Consider the following 15537-nt stretch of genomic DNA (forward strand, 5'->3'; position numbering starts at 1 on the left):
GGGAAAACACCTTTCCAGGTGGAGAAAAGGACTTTGTGGGGAAACATTTTAATTTTTTCCATTCTTTGCAGGGCACAGGTGAGCAGGTGGCTCTCAGCCACCTTCTCATCCCAAAGGACACACCTCCCTGCTTGCATCCATCCTGAGACACATCTCCCTTGCAGGCAGCCTCTCAGCCAGCTTCAAGGCCATGGCTTGACACAAACCACACCAAAACACACTTAGCTGGTGCTCAGCAGCCAAGCTTGGTGTCCTTGGATGCCCTGACACAGTGGGACACCCCTGCTCTTCCGGAGGCCTCTGTCATGGTCCAGTGGGTCTGGCTGGTGACCAGCTCACACCAGGCAGAGTTTGCTGCAGAACCTTCACATGAGAGAGTGCTCGCACAGTACTCTCCCCACAGCCTCCCTTCCTAATGTAGATGTTCCTCTCCAAAACCACAGCAAGAGGAAAAGACTCCAAAAAGAGCAGGTGCCCTGCACTGGGTCCATTTGAAAGGGATGTGTTGTGGGCACACAGGATAATTTCTTCGGCTATACCCTAAGTAGAGAGTTCCACTGTGACTTTTGACACCTTTCAGCAAGGTCTCAAAGTCCAAAGAGGTGGCTGTATGAAAAGCCATGGGAAGTTGAGCTCCAAGAACAGAGGCTGCTTTTCAAGCTCATGTTGCTGTTCCTTGGTACATAGCTGCTCTGAATGAGCAAACTCCACTGGAAAGATGAAATTTGAGGATCTCTTGCTGGAAATTGGGGGCTTTGGCAGATTCCAGATTTTGATTTTGGCTATGCTCTGCCTCCCAAGAATCAACCTTCCCATGCATTTCCTGCTGCACAATTTTCTTGCTGCTACCCCTTCTCATCACTGTGCAATTCCACACCAAGAGGCATTTGTGAATCTCACCATGGAGGAAGTTCTGCTCATCAGCATTCCTCGGAAGCCTGATGGCACTTTCAGCTCCTGTGAGATGTTCACACAGCCTCAGTTCCACCTGCTGCTCAACTCCTCTCTGCAACCAGAAAACAAATCCATCATCCAGCCCTGCCAGCACGGATGGGTCTATGACCACTCGCAGTTCACCTCCACCATCTCTACCCAGGTAATTCCTGGCCTGTGATCCAGCCAAAATTGAAATTAGCTCTGTGCTTTGAGGTGAAGATGGAGAGGTGTTTGTTGAGTGCACAGAATGAGAGGGGAATCTGTGCATTGTAACCAGTGGACATGATCTATTCAGAGAAGATGTCCTGGGAGGGGGAAGCTCTCTGAAACTCAGTATTAGGAGTTAACATTTATTAATATTATTTTTGTGAGCATTTCCTCTTGCTTAGATTGATGCCAACATTTCTCATTATAATCATCTTAATTTCTCCAGATGATTGAGAGATGCGTGAGGGAGTGAGGTGGCAGGGGAAAGACACAGATACAGGATTTTCTCTGTGTGGGCCACATGGCATTTGCACAGGATTGCATCCTGTCAGGGTTTCATATGAGCTCTTGATTTCCTTTCTTGGTCTTCCAAACACTTTGTAACTTCTATTCCCTTGGTCACCCCTCCTCACTGATCTTCACCTTCCTCCTTTTCTCCCCAGGGTTGTGCTGCCTCTCTTCACTTACTACCAGTATCTCTCTGCCAAATCAAATGTTCTCTCTGAGGGTCTTCCACTGAGATGGAGCTCATAACCAGCCCTAACCTTGAGCCTGCAAAAGGTCCCTGCCCATCAAATATTAACCACCCCCCTTCTGAAACACTTTTCCAGGGCTAGCAGTGATACCTCTGTGTGTTAATGCTTTACTTTCCTTGGAAAACAGTCCAAATCACACAAGGTCTCAGGGAAAGGAAAATCTGGTCAGGGAAAAAGGGGACATTTGGGTTAGAAAGATAGTGCTGATTCTCTCAGTGGGAGCAGGGACAAGTCGTAGCCTAGAGCTGGTGCTTCCTCCCCACACTCAACCACTCCTGCTTTCATCAGGCACAGAGGTGAGGCTCGTGTGTGCACTGGGTCTATATTTCTGCTCTGGACTGGGGAGAAAGATGTGAAGCAGTCCTGAGGGAAAGGGTAGAGGAGGCACTGCAGCATGGAGCCTCATGATGCTGCTCCCCTGGGCCTCTGGCCTCAGGACCTGTTCAAGGGACTGGGGCTTTCTCTGGAATTCTGCTTTTGTAGCAGGAAAGGTTGCTCAAGGTTTGGCTGGCCTCATCAGAGAGGCTGCAAGTCTCGGTTGATGATTAAATTTTGTAACATTTGCACACAGAGAAAATTAACTCTACATTAACATCTTAAACCACAGCATTCTCTAGAGATCGGTGATATCTGCACTTTCAAGAAAATAAAATTATGTTCATATGTTCAAACCAATGCCTCAGTAAGAAATCAATAGATTAGTTCTAAGAGCAAGTATTTGACCTTACTTCCCCTCTGCCCTCCTTCTTCCCTGACAGACAACTTCCAAGGAAACTGGTCAGGGCAAGAGAAACTGGTTATCAACACAAGATTCCCCAGTGCTTGCTGAGGGCTGTGACAGCTCACTGCAGTGGGACATCCTGCCAATGCCCAGCTCACCAGGGCAGTCTCAGGGGCACAACAGAGGGAGCTGGGGGAGATTTGCACCTGGGCATGTCTTGCAGAGGCCAGAAGAAAATGGGGAAGTCTCCATGTGTGGTACCCTGGAAAGTTTTCTGCTGCCCAACCCTGTCCTAGGGTGCATCAAGCACAGCATCACCAACTTGTCCTGCTCTGCTCTGCACTGGGGCAGCTTCACCTCAAGTGCTGGGGTCAGTTTTGGGCACCACAATATAAAAGAGACATTCAACTATCGAAGAGCATTCAAAGGAGAGCCACAAGGATGGTGAAGGGTCTGGAGAGGAAGCCATATGAGGAGTGGCCAAGGTCACTTGGTCTGTCCAGCCTGGAGGAGACTGAGGGGAGAATTCATTGGGGTCCTCAACATCCCCACAAGGGGAAGTGGAGGGGCAGACACTGATCTTTTCTCTGGGGTAACCAGTGACAGGACCCATGGAAATGGCCTGAAGTTGAGTCAGGGGAGGTTTAGCTTGGATATCAAAAAAAAAGTTTTTCACCCAAAGGGTGGTTGGGCCCTGGAACAGACTCCACAGGGCAGTGGTCACAGCACCAAGCCTGACAGAGCTCCAGAAGCATTTGGACAATGCTTTCAGGCACATGGGTGACTTTTGGAGTGTCCTGTACAGGGCCAGGAGTTGGACACAATGACCCTGAGGGGTCCCTTCCAACTCAGCATCTCTACGATTCTGTGATTCTATGAAGTGTTCATACAGAGGCTGTCACAGTGGGGATGGATAACTGGGACTTTTGTAAGATGCAGCTTTCCATTTTTCAGGACTCTGGCACTGTCTGACGTGCAGTTTAGTGCAGGATTCCAGCCCTCCATCAGACTCAGCAGTTGCAAACTTCAAGACACAATGTCTGACCAGCAGAGTGAAGGAGTGTGAGAAGGCAGCAGAGACTGAGCTGGGCACTAAGTGTCATTTTGGCCTTGTGTTTCAGTGGGACCTCGTGTGCGAGCACCGTGGGATGAACCAGGCAACAGCAACCTTCTTCTTCATCGGCGTCACGATGGGGGCCATGGTGTTCGGGTACCTTTCCGACAGGTTTGAGCCCCCCCAGGCTGCTCCTCCCTCCGGGGCCTCAGCTTCACAGAAAGAATTCCACAAACTTGTGACCTTCAATAGGCAATCAGAGGGGTGGGGAAAGGAGAAAAGGCAATTGCAAAGGCAGAATCCAGCCTCTTGTTTGGAAATGGGATTCAAGCCATACTGGGAAGCAATGCAGGGAGTAAATGCTTCCTGGATCAGTGAGCCAGTAAATGCTTCCCAGATCAGAGAAGCAGCTCTGGCCTTGGCTAGGAGTCAGATGCACTGCTGACTGTGGTCAGAATTGCTCCAGGAACAATAAACAACAACAACAACAAAATCCAGTCTATAAGACCAGTTTCAGAAAAAGAAAATGGTCTAAAAATGGAGAAAGCTGATTGACAGAAAGCTGAACAAAAAGCCTTAAAGAGTTAACTCCTTGCAAATTATACACCAACTGGTTAATGATACCTAAGTGAGGGTCTCAGAGAAAATGCTTGCCATAGCTCAAAAGAGTCTCCAGCGAGCAAAATCTGACTGCCATTCCTAGAGAATCAGGGTAAAGGAGATTCTTTACAAGCAGGGAAGTATTTATTCTTCAAGGAAGGGCTGAAGCAATGAAGAAAACAGGAGTAAATCTGTTCTCTCTGGTTAAATGTTGGGGTGTGACCATATAAACCTGAAAAAAATAAACCCAAGTAATAACCTAGAAAGGGCATCAGTTAAGAAGCTAAATATTTTCACAAACAGCAAAACCAGAAAGCCCATCAGAGGACAGAGAGTCCAGGCACGCAGTTGGGATGTGCTATTCCCTGTACACTATTCATTACTGCAAAACTGCTTCCTGATTTCCTTCCTCTGGGAGGAAGTAGAGTACAGCAAGCTGCAAAATCACTGCAGAGGGGAACCTGAAGTGTGAAGGACCCTGAGACTTTAGTGCTGCAGCTGGGAATTTTTACATCCATATCTTTATCCATTGGTATATGGGTAGACTTTTAAAAGGACACAAGACACCTGGCTGATTTTCAAACTGTTCCTTGGCTTTGTATCTGCAGCAGTTTTATAGCACAGCTGGAGGGAGAGAAATTTAGAATCAAGAAAAGGAGCAGGACAAAATATGGCAGAAAATAAGGTCTCACAAGGTAGCACAAAATGAAAAGTAATTTGTTTCACAAATGGATTGTGAGGGGGAAGAGCCAGCAAAGGATTAAGGCATAAAAGGAGCATCTGGAAATAAAAAGACTGTAGTGTGAGACATAAATGAGTCTGTGCTCACAGTGGGAGAATGTGTAGAGGCAGGTGTTGGAGCTGGAGCTTTGAAATAAGCTGACAAAAGAAAGCAGAGAGAAATACACCAGAGGAATGCCAGTTAAATGCCAGGAGCAGGGAGATGTTGTCCCGGAGCCCTACAGCACCCTGGGGATAGAAAAGCTTTAAAAAGGTCTCCAGATAAAATCTCAGGAGTGCCAGGCAGCCTGACCTCTCTCTGCACCAGGCAAATTGGCAGAAACTCCTCTGAAAGGTGGAGCCAGAGCCCTAGGGGGAGGTAGGACACACCAGTGAAGAATCAGCTGGGTTTTTCCAAAAGAACCAGGCCTTACAAATGTACAGGATTCCTCTGCATCTATCAACAGGCATGTCAGCAGAGGAGACACCATCTCAGTCTCCTTATCAAACACTCTTAAGAAACTAAGCTGGTCTAGGAGAAGAAGGAAGGTCTCAGCATGACTAAATAATTAAAAGCCAGGAAGAAGAGAGGAGATGCAAGTGCTCCATTATGACAAGGGAGGGGCCTGTGCTTGGATTTTTGTGCTATTCAGTAAATTTATAAATAATCTGAGAAGGAAGCAAGTGGGGAGGTGATGCTGAGTCTGGCAGAGATGAGGTCCAAGTGTGGAGACTTTGCAGAAGCTAAAGGACTCTGTGACTGGATGAGAGAATCAGAAGAGAGAATTTCAGGGCAGATTATTAATCTAAAATAAAGAAACAATTTAAAGTTCTCATTTAAAATGGAGGCTCTGAGTTGACCACAGCTACTCAGTAGGAAGATTTTGGCATTATGACAGATAGACACAGTTTTGCTCAAGGCCAACACCCACATAGCACTGAGTAGTGGCTAGGGAAGCAAGAGGAAAATTAAGAATCATTAGGTTAAACCTCAGATGTCACCCCCCCACATCTCCTCTATCATCTCTTTAAAGTCGACTTCCCATTAGAAACCTTCCTTTTCTATGAAAAAGATGAGATCCCACTTCTTTGGGCTAACAGTGAGGCAGAAATTTCACCTCTGGTGCTCCAGGGGTAAAATTATCTGGCATTTTGCTACTGTTCATGTTCAGTTTTTTTCTAAGCCATTACAGATATTTGGATTTGAGAACTACTGTACTGACAAACTTCACCCAGGTAAACCCTCCAAAAACCTTCACTGTGAACAAATGTATGCAAAAATACATATATATTGTTTCTGTTATTGTCTGCTCTTCCCCAAAGACTCCTTTTGTACCTTGTCCTTGTACTGAATTGGTTCAATGATGCTTTGGCAGACTTCCAGATTTTTTATGAAAATGGCTTTTTTATTAATTTTTATGTTTGTGCAGCCTGCTCCTTTTATTGAATTTTCTGCAGTCTTTCAGAGGCTGTGCTTTCCTACCACTCTCTTTGAAGACAATTTTAATGGCATTATTTCTAACAGTCTCCCTGTATACTGCAGTACAATCTTGCTTGCTCACTCCTGGGTTTCCTGGGAAAGTAATGTGCATTAGCTGAGAGTCCAGTAATGGTTCCTTAAATAGCTGCCTTGAGTCCTGCAGGAAATATTATGGTTTGATATCCTCCTTACTGTATTTTCAAGGAAAATCTTCATTTAAAAAATGTATCTTCTTTCTTGGGCAGTTACCCATTGAAAACTGGATCCAGCTCTGGTGGGTTTCTGGGTGCTTCCTGTTCTGACCTAGGGGCATCACAGTGTCTTTTGCAAATTGTCTCAGCCTAAATGTCAAAGCAGATCTGGAAAACTCCCTATACCCAAGCCACAACCTGGGGGGGTTTTGCCATTTCAATCATCAGCTGCTGAATGAAGTAATTTTTTATTGTTTTTGGGAATGTTACTGTGGTATTATGTTCTGGCATGCCACTTTTTCCCCTGGAGGAATCATTCCTACACCATCCTTCTCAGGTGGTCACTGGGAGAGCCCTAATGTCGGGATCAGAGCAGGATTTGGGTCCTTGTGGACTGAACATCACCTGCTGGCAGGCTTAATCTACTATTGCAGCTTGAGCCTAAGCTTCCCTAAATTCAATGCTGATGTTCATCGGGAGACCAACACCTTGTGCTCCATTTTGATTTTTAGATTTTCATAGCTTGTGTAGAAATACGTGCAGACATATTTCACTGTCTCTGAGAGTGTGTGTGTGTTTATATACACTTGCATTTGTGTGCATTTGATGCTTTGTATTTCTCCACATTCTCCACACAGAACTCTGGACAATGGGGTAAGGAAACACCAGGGGAGCAACATCCTGGCAGATTCCTCAGAAACCCCTTAGGATTTCAGGGCAATTTGCACATGTGGGCTGACAACTGGATTCCTTTTGTTTCCTTCCAAGGAGCAGGGTGAAAATGTCATGGCTCTGTCTCCTCCTTGAGAGTGGTGGCAGTGGCCAGTCCTGAGTAAGCCATGGGAGAAGGACACTGACGCTGGAGGGAGCAGGGTGTGACAGCAACACAGGATTTCAAGCTGGCATCACTGCTTTGGGTGGTGGTGCTGGCCAGGAGAGCCAGATTTGTTGTTCTGAGCAGTGCTTGTCTTTGCACTGGAGAGTCCCAATGTTTATGGGGCAGGCATTGCATGGGATTGCACCACTGTGCTACCAGCTTGATCCATAGCCAATTCCTTCTCTCCAGGATGCTGCATCCTTTAATTTTCCTCTAAAATCTCTGGTTTGCCTGTTTCAAGCCCTGCTCCCGTGACAGGTTTCCAGCCACTGTAACCCAGCCTATGTTCGTGGCAGGTTTGGACGGAAGACCATGCTCCAGCTGTCCCTCGTGTGCTCCGTGGTTTTTGGGATGCTGAGCGCCGCCTCCGTGTCCTACACAATGCTGGCCATCACACGGACCCTCACTGGGGTGGCCCTGAGTGGCCTCTCCCTGATTGTCCTGCCTTTGGGTGAGTGTGGGAGGGCTGTGGCTGTCAGAGGGGCTCCTGGCAGGCAGTGGGTGGGAAGGGACTTGTCTACCAGGCAGGGCAGACTTGGTAGGAACAGGTAGGAATTGCCATGTGTGCAATTCCATTACAGAATATCCCTCTTGCAAGGATCCCAAAATTACAATTTGCTGTTAGTCTACTAAATACTTAGCAGTCTACTCAAAATACAACAACCATTTGTTAGTATTTCTGTTGCAACAAGCTACCCAATTCCTATCAAGTATCATCAGTAACACAATAAGAACCATATTCCAAAGTCTCTTCCCCTTTCCACTCATAAAAAGTTCTCACCTTTCAAGCACACACTGTTAGGACCATTCAGCAGCATTGCCCTGTCCTCAGCACAAGAGGATGGTGTGTCATTTACAGGGTGTTTCTGCTTTCCCAGTTTCGAGTTTGCTCAGTTTTCCTGAGTTGCCAATCTTCATTTTACAATGAGAGGAACTACCAAATTTTTTTTTAAAAAATCACACAGAGCTAGGCAAAACTGAAGCTGAAGAATTTAGGTAATTACATAATAAAAACAAGCTTCAAATTTCAGGATATCCAGTAAACCACCGGATAATTTTGTAGATACCATTGGGACATTCTGGGCAAAAAGTGTTGTACCCAAGAATAAATAACAGTTGCAGAAGAAATTTCCAGGATTTTTGCAGATCTAGCCAAAATCAAGCTAAAATGGCTTCAGTACTGGAAAAGCCCACACAAGACCTGACAAATCCCAAGGCCTGCTGTGTCTGGTTATTGTTGTAAAGGTTGATTTCTGCAAGTCATAGTAGAGCTTGGGAGGGACATTTCTGATTGTTAGAGGTTGTAGCAAAATGTCCAGACCTTCAGAGGAAAACTGGCTTTTAGTTCACACACACAAACAAGGAGATCCCCATCTGGCTTTACACATGTTCTACTGTCTGCTCTGGATGAGCAACAATTCTTCTCAATATACTTCCTTAATCTGAAATAATGAGTGGACAGTGGGAAATTGTGCAGGCAAGATGTTTAGGGAAAAATGGGCTGGTTGATGAAGAAGACCAATTGAATGCTATTGAATGAAATTAAAAGAACTCTATCACCAATAGTGGTTTTAGCACTGTTACTTAACACACGTTCATCAGTATTACTTTTCTTAAAGTTTTATTTTAGTGGCTTACAGCTTTTTAATAGCTTAAGAGCTGTGGCTGAATATTTTAAATGTTCCAAATATTGTCCAAACCTTGGAACTTTGTGAAGGAGAAGACCAGGGATGTTCTCTTGCTTTGCCCTTGTTAAAAAGTTCTGCAGGCCCTCCCTTCCTGGAGAAGTCCTGCATATCCCAGCTGAATGCTGCCTCCCTCTTCCAGGGATGGAATGGGTGGACATCCAGCACCGCACCTTCACCGGGATCCTGTCCAGCATCTTCTGGAGCGTTGGGAACATGCTGCTGGCCCTGGCAGCGTACTTGGTGCGGGAATGGCATTGGCTGCTGGTGGCAGTGACAGGACCTTGTCTCCTGAGCATCGTCTGCCTGTGGTGAGTGCAGCCACCAGAAAGGAAGCACACTGGGATTTCCCTCCTCTTCAGATCCTAGGATTCGCTCAGCAACCTCAGGACCAGGAGGACTCATCTGTGTCCTGTAACTCGATTGCCCAAGCGTGGCAGCTCTGGAAAACTGGAGTGGCCCGGGTTTCATCTCTCCAACAAGGCCAGGAGTAGAGGTTACAGTTTTGGGGACAAGGAGGAGGCAGGACTGGGACTAAGGCATTTGGATGACAGCTGGAAGCAGGATTTGGTGCTGCCAACTCTGTCAGACATGGCTCAGAGTAAAGAGATTCCAATAAAGGAAGACGCAACCAGACACAGACTTTAATCCTTAGTAAACCCAAGATTAAAAATGTATCCATTCTCTGTCCACACCTCACTGGGAAAGATACTTTTGGTAAAAAATTTTCCATGAAAGCCACTGACACCTTCAGGCTAGGTCAGGTTCATTTATTGCTGCATTTCCCAGGGCTTTTTTTAGTCATGTAACCATCTGATGGGCCAAATACACCTGCTTTCTATGGGCAATTTCCCCCCTTTAGCCTTATTTAACAAATACCTGACATCTTCTGAGTCTTAAAATGGGAGATGGTTCATTTAATCAAAGGAACTTTAATTTTTCCTTTTTTTTTCTTTCTTTTTTTTCCCATGCAGTCATACAAACTAGAATACAGAGTTGATTCACTGACAGTGTAAAGAGTAACTTTTGGTATTTCACCAATCAAGTCCAAGACAACTAAAATACATGTTCTGCTGACTTTTTTAGTTCAAGTTGTTTTGCTCTCTTTCTAGGACAACCAGCCATAAAAAACTGAGTCCTTGGAAGTGCTGAAATTCACAGACGCATTTGGACCCACCCTTTTCATCATAACTATTTGATTTTTCCTCTTATGTTACTATCTTTTATGGAGATTAGTTCTCCAACAAATTATACTCTAGTCTTCAAGCACCCATAAGGTCGGTGATTGCAGAAAATTGAAAGTCTCTGAAGTATGGAATTAAAATCTAATTTAGCACTCTGTAGATATTATTGACACAATGTCAGACCTCAGTGGAGACATTAGACAACCAAAAGACATGGTATTACTCTCTAGAGACAGTGGCAATGAGTGCAAAATGCCATCTTTCCCTCTTTATATTTCCCAAGGTTGTAAGCTTTGCAGGAAGGAGATGAAAACTTTCAACAAGACCAATTCTCCAAACATTTTTACTCTACACATGATTTTCAATTCCCACTTGAACAGTGACAACAGTTGTTCATTAGTTTTACTGTGATCTTCTTTAGGGTACATGAATCACAAACATCGGATTGTAGGGATCTGGTCTTGGACCATTCTAGTGGGACACTCCTATGTGCATAAGACTTTGATTATTTTGAAAACCAAATTATTTTAGCAACTAACAAAGTATATATAGAGCTCACTGAATCCTTTCTACATTTGGTTTTTAGTATCTGACAATTTCAAAGTTTAAAGAGTCCTAGAAAGCACAAATGTGCAAATAAACACATAAATAAACTCCCTGGGACCAGTTTAATTTATAAGAGTTTGAAATTTCAACCAGCTCAGCCTTAAGGGGTAGAAGAGAATGACCATGTCAAAAGGGTGGCCCACCTCTCTTGCCATGCAGCACAATTGTTACGTTTAGCTGAGGTGGAAGTCTCATGGAGAAGATGCCAGAGCCATGTACATGGGGTGGAAATCAGGCAGCTCCAACAGGAACAGTCTCCTCTCCTTGCACCTGCAGGTGGGTCCCAGAGTCTGCCCGGTGGCTCATAGCCAAAGGCAAAGTAAAGGAAGCCCACAGGCACCTGCTCAGATGTGCAAGAATGAATGGAAGGAAAGACTTTGCTGTCTCAACAGAGGTAAGGAACTGGAGATCCAGACACACGTTCTTCTTTTCCCACTTTGTCTCTCTGTATTTTACTTCTTTTTGATACCTGGAGCAATGCTTAGCCTGCAGTGTGGTCTGTGGGGCACTGTGGGCATTTTTCTCTAGAAAGCAGAAATTCACCCCTAAAGATAAAGCAGCAGCTCAGCACCCATAAGGCCAGAAATCCCATCCATTAGGTGGAGTGTCTTTCCACTCATTTTTGCCATGGCAAGAGGCCTGAGTGGACTGGACACTGGAGTAAATAAACAGTGAGTAGAATTTATTAACTCTGCTGGTACTTATCCCTCAATCAATTGCCAAAAGGCTTTTTGGACAAGTAGTCTCCTCTTTACAGGTGGGGCTCACTTCTAGGTGCCAGACTTTTTAGGTATTCTGTATTTATATAGGTAGATGAATAAATAATTACTCTTTAAATGAATGCACTCTTAAGAACAAAGCAGAAAGCTCACTGTTAGCTCTTCATACAACAGCAGGCAGCCACATGGGGAGGAGCATGGAACTGGCCAACACTGACTTTTCCATCTGCCATTTCACTACAGACCTATCTGATACATGGGGCATGTAGGTGAGAGGGAAGAAGGAGCCATGAGAAGAAAAAGAGGTCTAAAATAGCAAGCAATCTGTAAAGTTTCAGGAAGACATTGCCTCTGACAATATATGCTCAGAGAATGGTTCTGCAAAGGGAATGTATGGAAAATCCAGGGTGGATCTGAAGCTGGGAAGGGAAAGTCCCTGGCCTGTCTGGGGTTTCATGTCTGCATCCTAAAGGTGCAGCAGCTGAGCTATTTCTTTCTTTCCATTTCTGCCAGGCCCTCACAAGGATGGCAACAGACAAAAACATGGGAGGGAGTTACTCCTACATCAGCTTGTTCAGGACTCCAGTCCTGAGGAAGATCACTCTGTGTTCTGGTGTGGTGTGGTAAGCGGTGTGACTTCTTGGCAGGGAATTCACCCTGCAGTTCCCAGAGGGATTTCCCTCGGTCCCATCTCCACCCGCTCCTTGCAGGTTTGGTGTTGCCTTCTCTTATTACGGCATGAGCATGAACCTGACTGGCTTTGGGCTCAGCATCTACCTCTCCCAGTTTGTCTTCGGGGTCATTGAGATTCCAGCCAAGATGGTCATGTACGTGCTGGTGAACCGAATTGGCCGGCGGCAGAGCCAGGCATGGACACTCATCCTGACCGGCCTCTGCATAGGAGCCAACATCGTCATTCCCAAGCGTGAGATGCTCTTCAGCTCTACACAGTACTTGCTAAGGGGGGAGGGAGTCCATTTTGTGCAATGCTGGAGAAGGAGAGCCATGGATTTGTCCACGGGCAATTCTGTGTAGAGAAGTCCTCCACCTGAAGGGTGTCGATGAGACAAGGTCACCAATGTGGGCTAACCCTAATATCTGGTCACAGCAGGTGGTTTCCAGTCACTGTCAAGTGACTGCTGAAGGGTCCAGCAGTGGCAAGGCATAGTGACTCTCTTAATTATAGACTGTCCAATAGGAACTGTCAGGACCTATCCTGTCATCAGTTCAGCTCCCACTTGGGCTAATACTAAACCTACAGATCCAGCCTTTGGAGAGAGACAGCAGCTCCAGGGCTATGAAGCTCCCTGTTTTTTCTGTGGGAGCACTGAACCTTCTCCCTTCTTATACCTGGAAGGTTCTTCCTAGAGGCAGCTCATTGTCATAAATGCCTTTTCTTTCCCCCAGCCTTCACCTCCCTGCGTTCAGTAGTGGCCATTATGGGCAAGGGTTTCTCAGAAGCTGCCTTCACCACTGTCTTCTTGTACACCTCGGAGCTCTACCCCACCATTCTGAGGTAAGAGATTCCACCCACCTGAGCACATCCCCAGGGGCCTGGCTGGGGTGCTGCCCTCAGGCCTTGGCCATCAGCACAGCAGGATGTGCTGGTGACTACACTGCAGCACTGGCCCCTTGCCTCTGGAACTAGCAGGTTCTAGGGACTTAATATACTCACAAGAGAGAGGCAGAAAGCCATCCTTTTTTTTTTACACCTGGGTTGTGGGTGGTTAGGTTGTGCTGAGAGGAAGATGAATGGAAAAGTGAGGAGTGTTCTGTGTGAGAAGATCTTTGCACTCCATAAAACACCTGTGCTTAGTAAAGTCTTCGTTCCCTGTGATAATCTGTCAGGAACTGTTAAAAGAACCTGAAAATAATAACTTGAAATACCAAGTTTTACAAGGGATTCATACTACAACATTTTTGAGAGTCTTTTGGACATTGGATTATATTAAAGCAGGGATTAACCAGCCTTCCAGGAAGAAAAACAGAGCTTATTTGTTACCTGGGTAATGGTAACATAACACCAGATTTAACATTTGCATAGGTTGGGATATAGCTAAGTCTGGTGGAAGGAATCACCTCACTGATTTCTTTGTGCAAGTCTGAAAAACCCCTCATGAATCACAGCAGGGCTTGTGGCTTACTTCACTTCTGTCCCTTCCTGCCCAGAGTACCCTCCTCTGCCATTTAGTCCTTTAGCTTTCAAAGGTCTGTTGCATATGGGGAATGATTCATATTTAAACCAAAGTGGTCACACTGATCTGCTACTTTTTACCTCAGGTCAGTTTGTATCTTTCATGCTCAAAGACATTGACAAAGACTAAATAGTTGGTTCCTTCTGCAGTACTTATTCTGTATATGCACAAGCAGATCCTGGGATCCGTGTCATCAGTGTGAAATGCCACTCATCCCCTGAAAATTAAGTCTTATTTCTGATCTCCTCTCCAAAGTCTCCTTCCTTGGACCAAAAGTGCTCACAGGTATCTCTAGTATATGCCACCTGCCTAGAAGTACCTGCAAGAAGAAGGAACTTGGTATTGCTCTAAGCAGATTGGAAGACTCACTAGTCTTACTATTAGAAAATGCTCTCAGGGTTTTAAAGTGGAAACAGGCTTAGCGCAGGTATCTTAGTGTGAAACTGCAGTTTCTTTCCCATAATAGATGTAAATCTATTTCTCACAGCAGCTGCATTTAATCTCTGGGAAATATGATGATTTTAGGAATATATGAAGAAAGAAAAGAAAAAAGAGGAAAAACCCAGGGGGGAAAAAACCTCAGCACTTAGAGAAAATTGCGGGGAAAAGGGCAGAGGTCTGACATGACACAAGTAGTCCTCTCTTTCTCATTCTGGTCTGCATCTTTCCAGGCAGAATGGGATGGGGTACACCTCCTTCATGGCACGCCTGGGAGGGGCCCTGGCCCCGCTGGTGTTCCTGCTGGACGAGGTGTGGTGGTCCCTGCCCGAGGTGACATACTGCGGTGTCGCGGTGTGCAGCGGCACCGTGGCCTTTCTGCTCCCAGAGACGCTCAATGTGCGCCTTCCCGAGGGCATCGAGGACGTTGAAAAGCCACAGTGAGTCACCTCCATCCTGCCCTGCATGAGGGTTCTGACGAGGAGAGGAGACATCCCTCTCTGCTGCCTCCAATTCCCCATCTGTGGGTGGCGGGGAAAGAAGGGACAACCCAGTGGTCCTGTTGGCCTTCCAGCTTTTTTTGTCCATCAGCCCAAATATGACTTTTTTTTTTTCCGTCCAGAGTAAAAGTGCCACCAGAAGTCAGTGCTCCTGAGGGCATGCCACTGCAGGCTCTCCTGAAGTGAGGGACCCAAAGGGACAGCCATCGTGTAGGGCTGCACAACTGAGCGATGCTCTGATCTGCCAGCGGAAGAGCCTTTATTGCCCACCCATCTCACTCCCAAGGGAAGTGGAACTGAGGACACTGGAGGAAGGAGGCAGATCAGGACACCAGCTGGCAGAGCTGACCCACTCTGTAGTGTGGCCAGCAGCAAGGATGCAGAGGTCTAACAGGATGTGGAAATAAAGGCACCTTGTGCTAAGCTCTTCCAGTCTTTGGCCTTCTTGGACTTTGACCTTTCAGATTCATGCACAGCCTTCCAGAAAGTACAGTCCATTGGTTCATACATCTTGAGAAACAATGCAGCAAGAAAAACAATGAGTGTGAATCATGCAAACCCAAATAAACTCTAATAAATCTAACTTGGTGGTAATTTATGGTTTGTTTTAAACCATAAACTGTAGGTCTGGACAGTTTTCACACTGAGGCTCAAAGCCAGCAAAAAACACATGCAGGAATCCCATTGAGAATGGGTTAACTGCAAGCATTTTCCCTACATACACAAAGAAGAAAAAAGCTTTTGCATTTAAATCTAGTGTGTATGCAAGAAATATACTTCAAGCAATAGGGAAAAAAAACCTCACAAATCCCAAATACAAAATCCACCTTGCTAAAGGAAACTTTGTATGGAATATTGAGTAGTTCATTATTGGATTTCATTTTGCTT

The 15537-nt window shown here is 45.7% G+C and overlaps 1 protein-coding gene across 1 annotated transcript; it reads left to right on the forward strand.

Annotated features, from left to right (window-relative positions):
• The first annotated feature begins 598 nt into the window (after positions 1 to 598).
• Positions 599 to 15232, forward strand: SLC22A7 (solute carrier family 22 member 7). Its single transcript, XM_058834672.1, has 10 exons — positions 599 to 1096; positions 3522 to 3625; positions 7619 to 7773; positions 9150 to 9318; positions 11074 to 11191; positions 12030 to 12139; positions 12227 to 12441; positions 12924 to 13032; positions 14383 to 14589; positions 14772 to 15232. Exons 1-10 carry the CDS (start codon positions 719 to 721, stop codon positions 14833 to 14835), a joined length of 1629 nt encoding a protein of 542 aa, XP_058690655.1. The 5' UTR covers positions 599 to 718; the 3' UTR covers positions 14836 to 15232.
• The last annotated feature ends 305 nt before the right edge of the window (positions 15233 to 15537 follow it).

This window comes from Poecile atricapillus, chromosome 3, assembly GCF_030490865.1.
Source record: "Poecile atricapillus isolate bPoeAtr1 chromosome 3, bPoeAtr1.hap1, whole genome shotgun sequence".
Classification (NCBI taxonomy): domain Eukaryota; kingdom Metazoa; phylum Chordata; class Aves; order Passeriformes; family Paridae; genus Poecile; species Poecile atricapillus.

Coding starts and splice junctions, on each gene's coding strand:
- SLC22A7 (XM_058834672.1), top strand. CDS start 719: ATGAAATTTGAGGATCTCTTGCTGGAAATTGGGGGCTTTGGCAGATTC. Junction 3,626..7,618: donor TTCGGGTACCTTTCCGACAG/GTTTGAGCCCCC, acceptor TGTTCGTGGCAG/GTTTGGACGGAAGACCATGC. Junction 12,442..12,923: donor CAACATCGTCATTCCCAAGC/GTGAGATGCTCT, acceptor TCTTTCCCCCAG/CCTTCACCTCCCTGCGTTCA.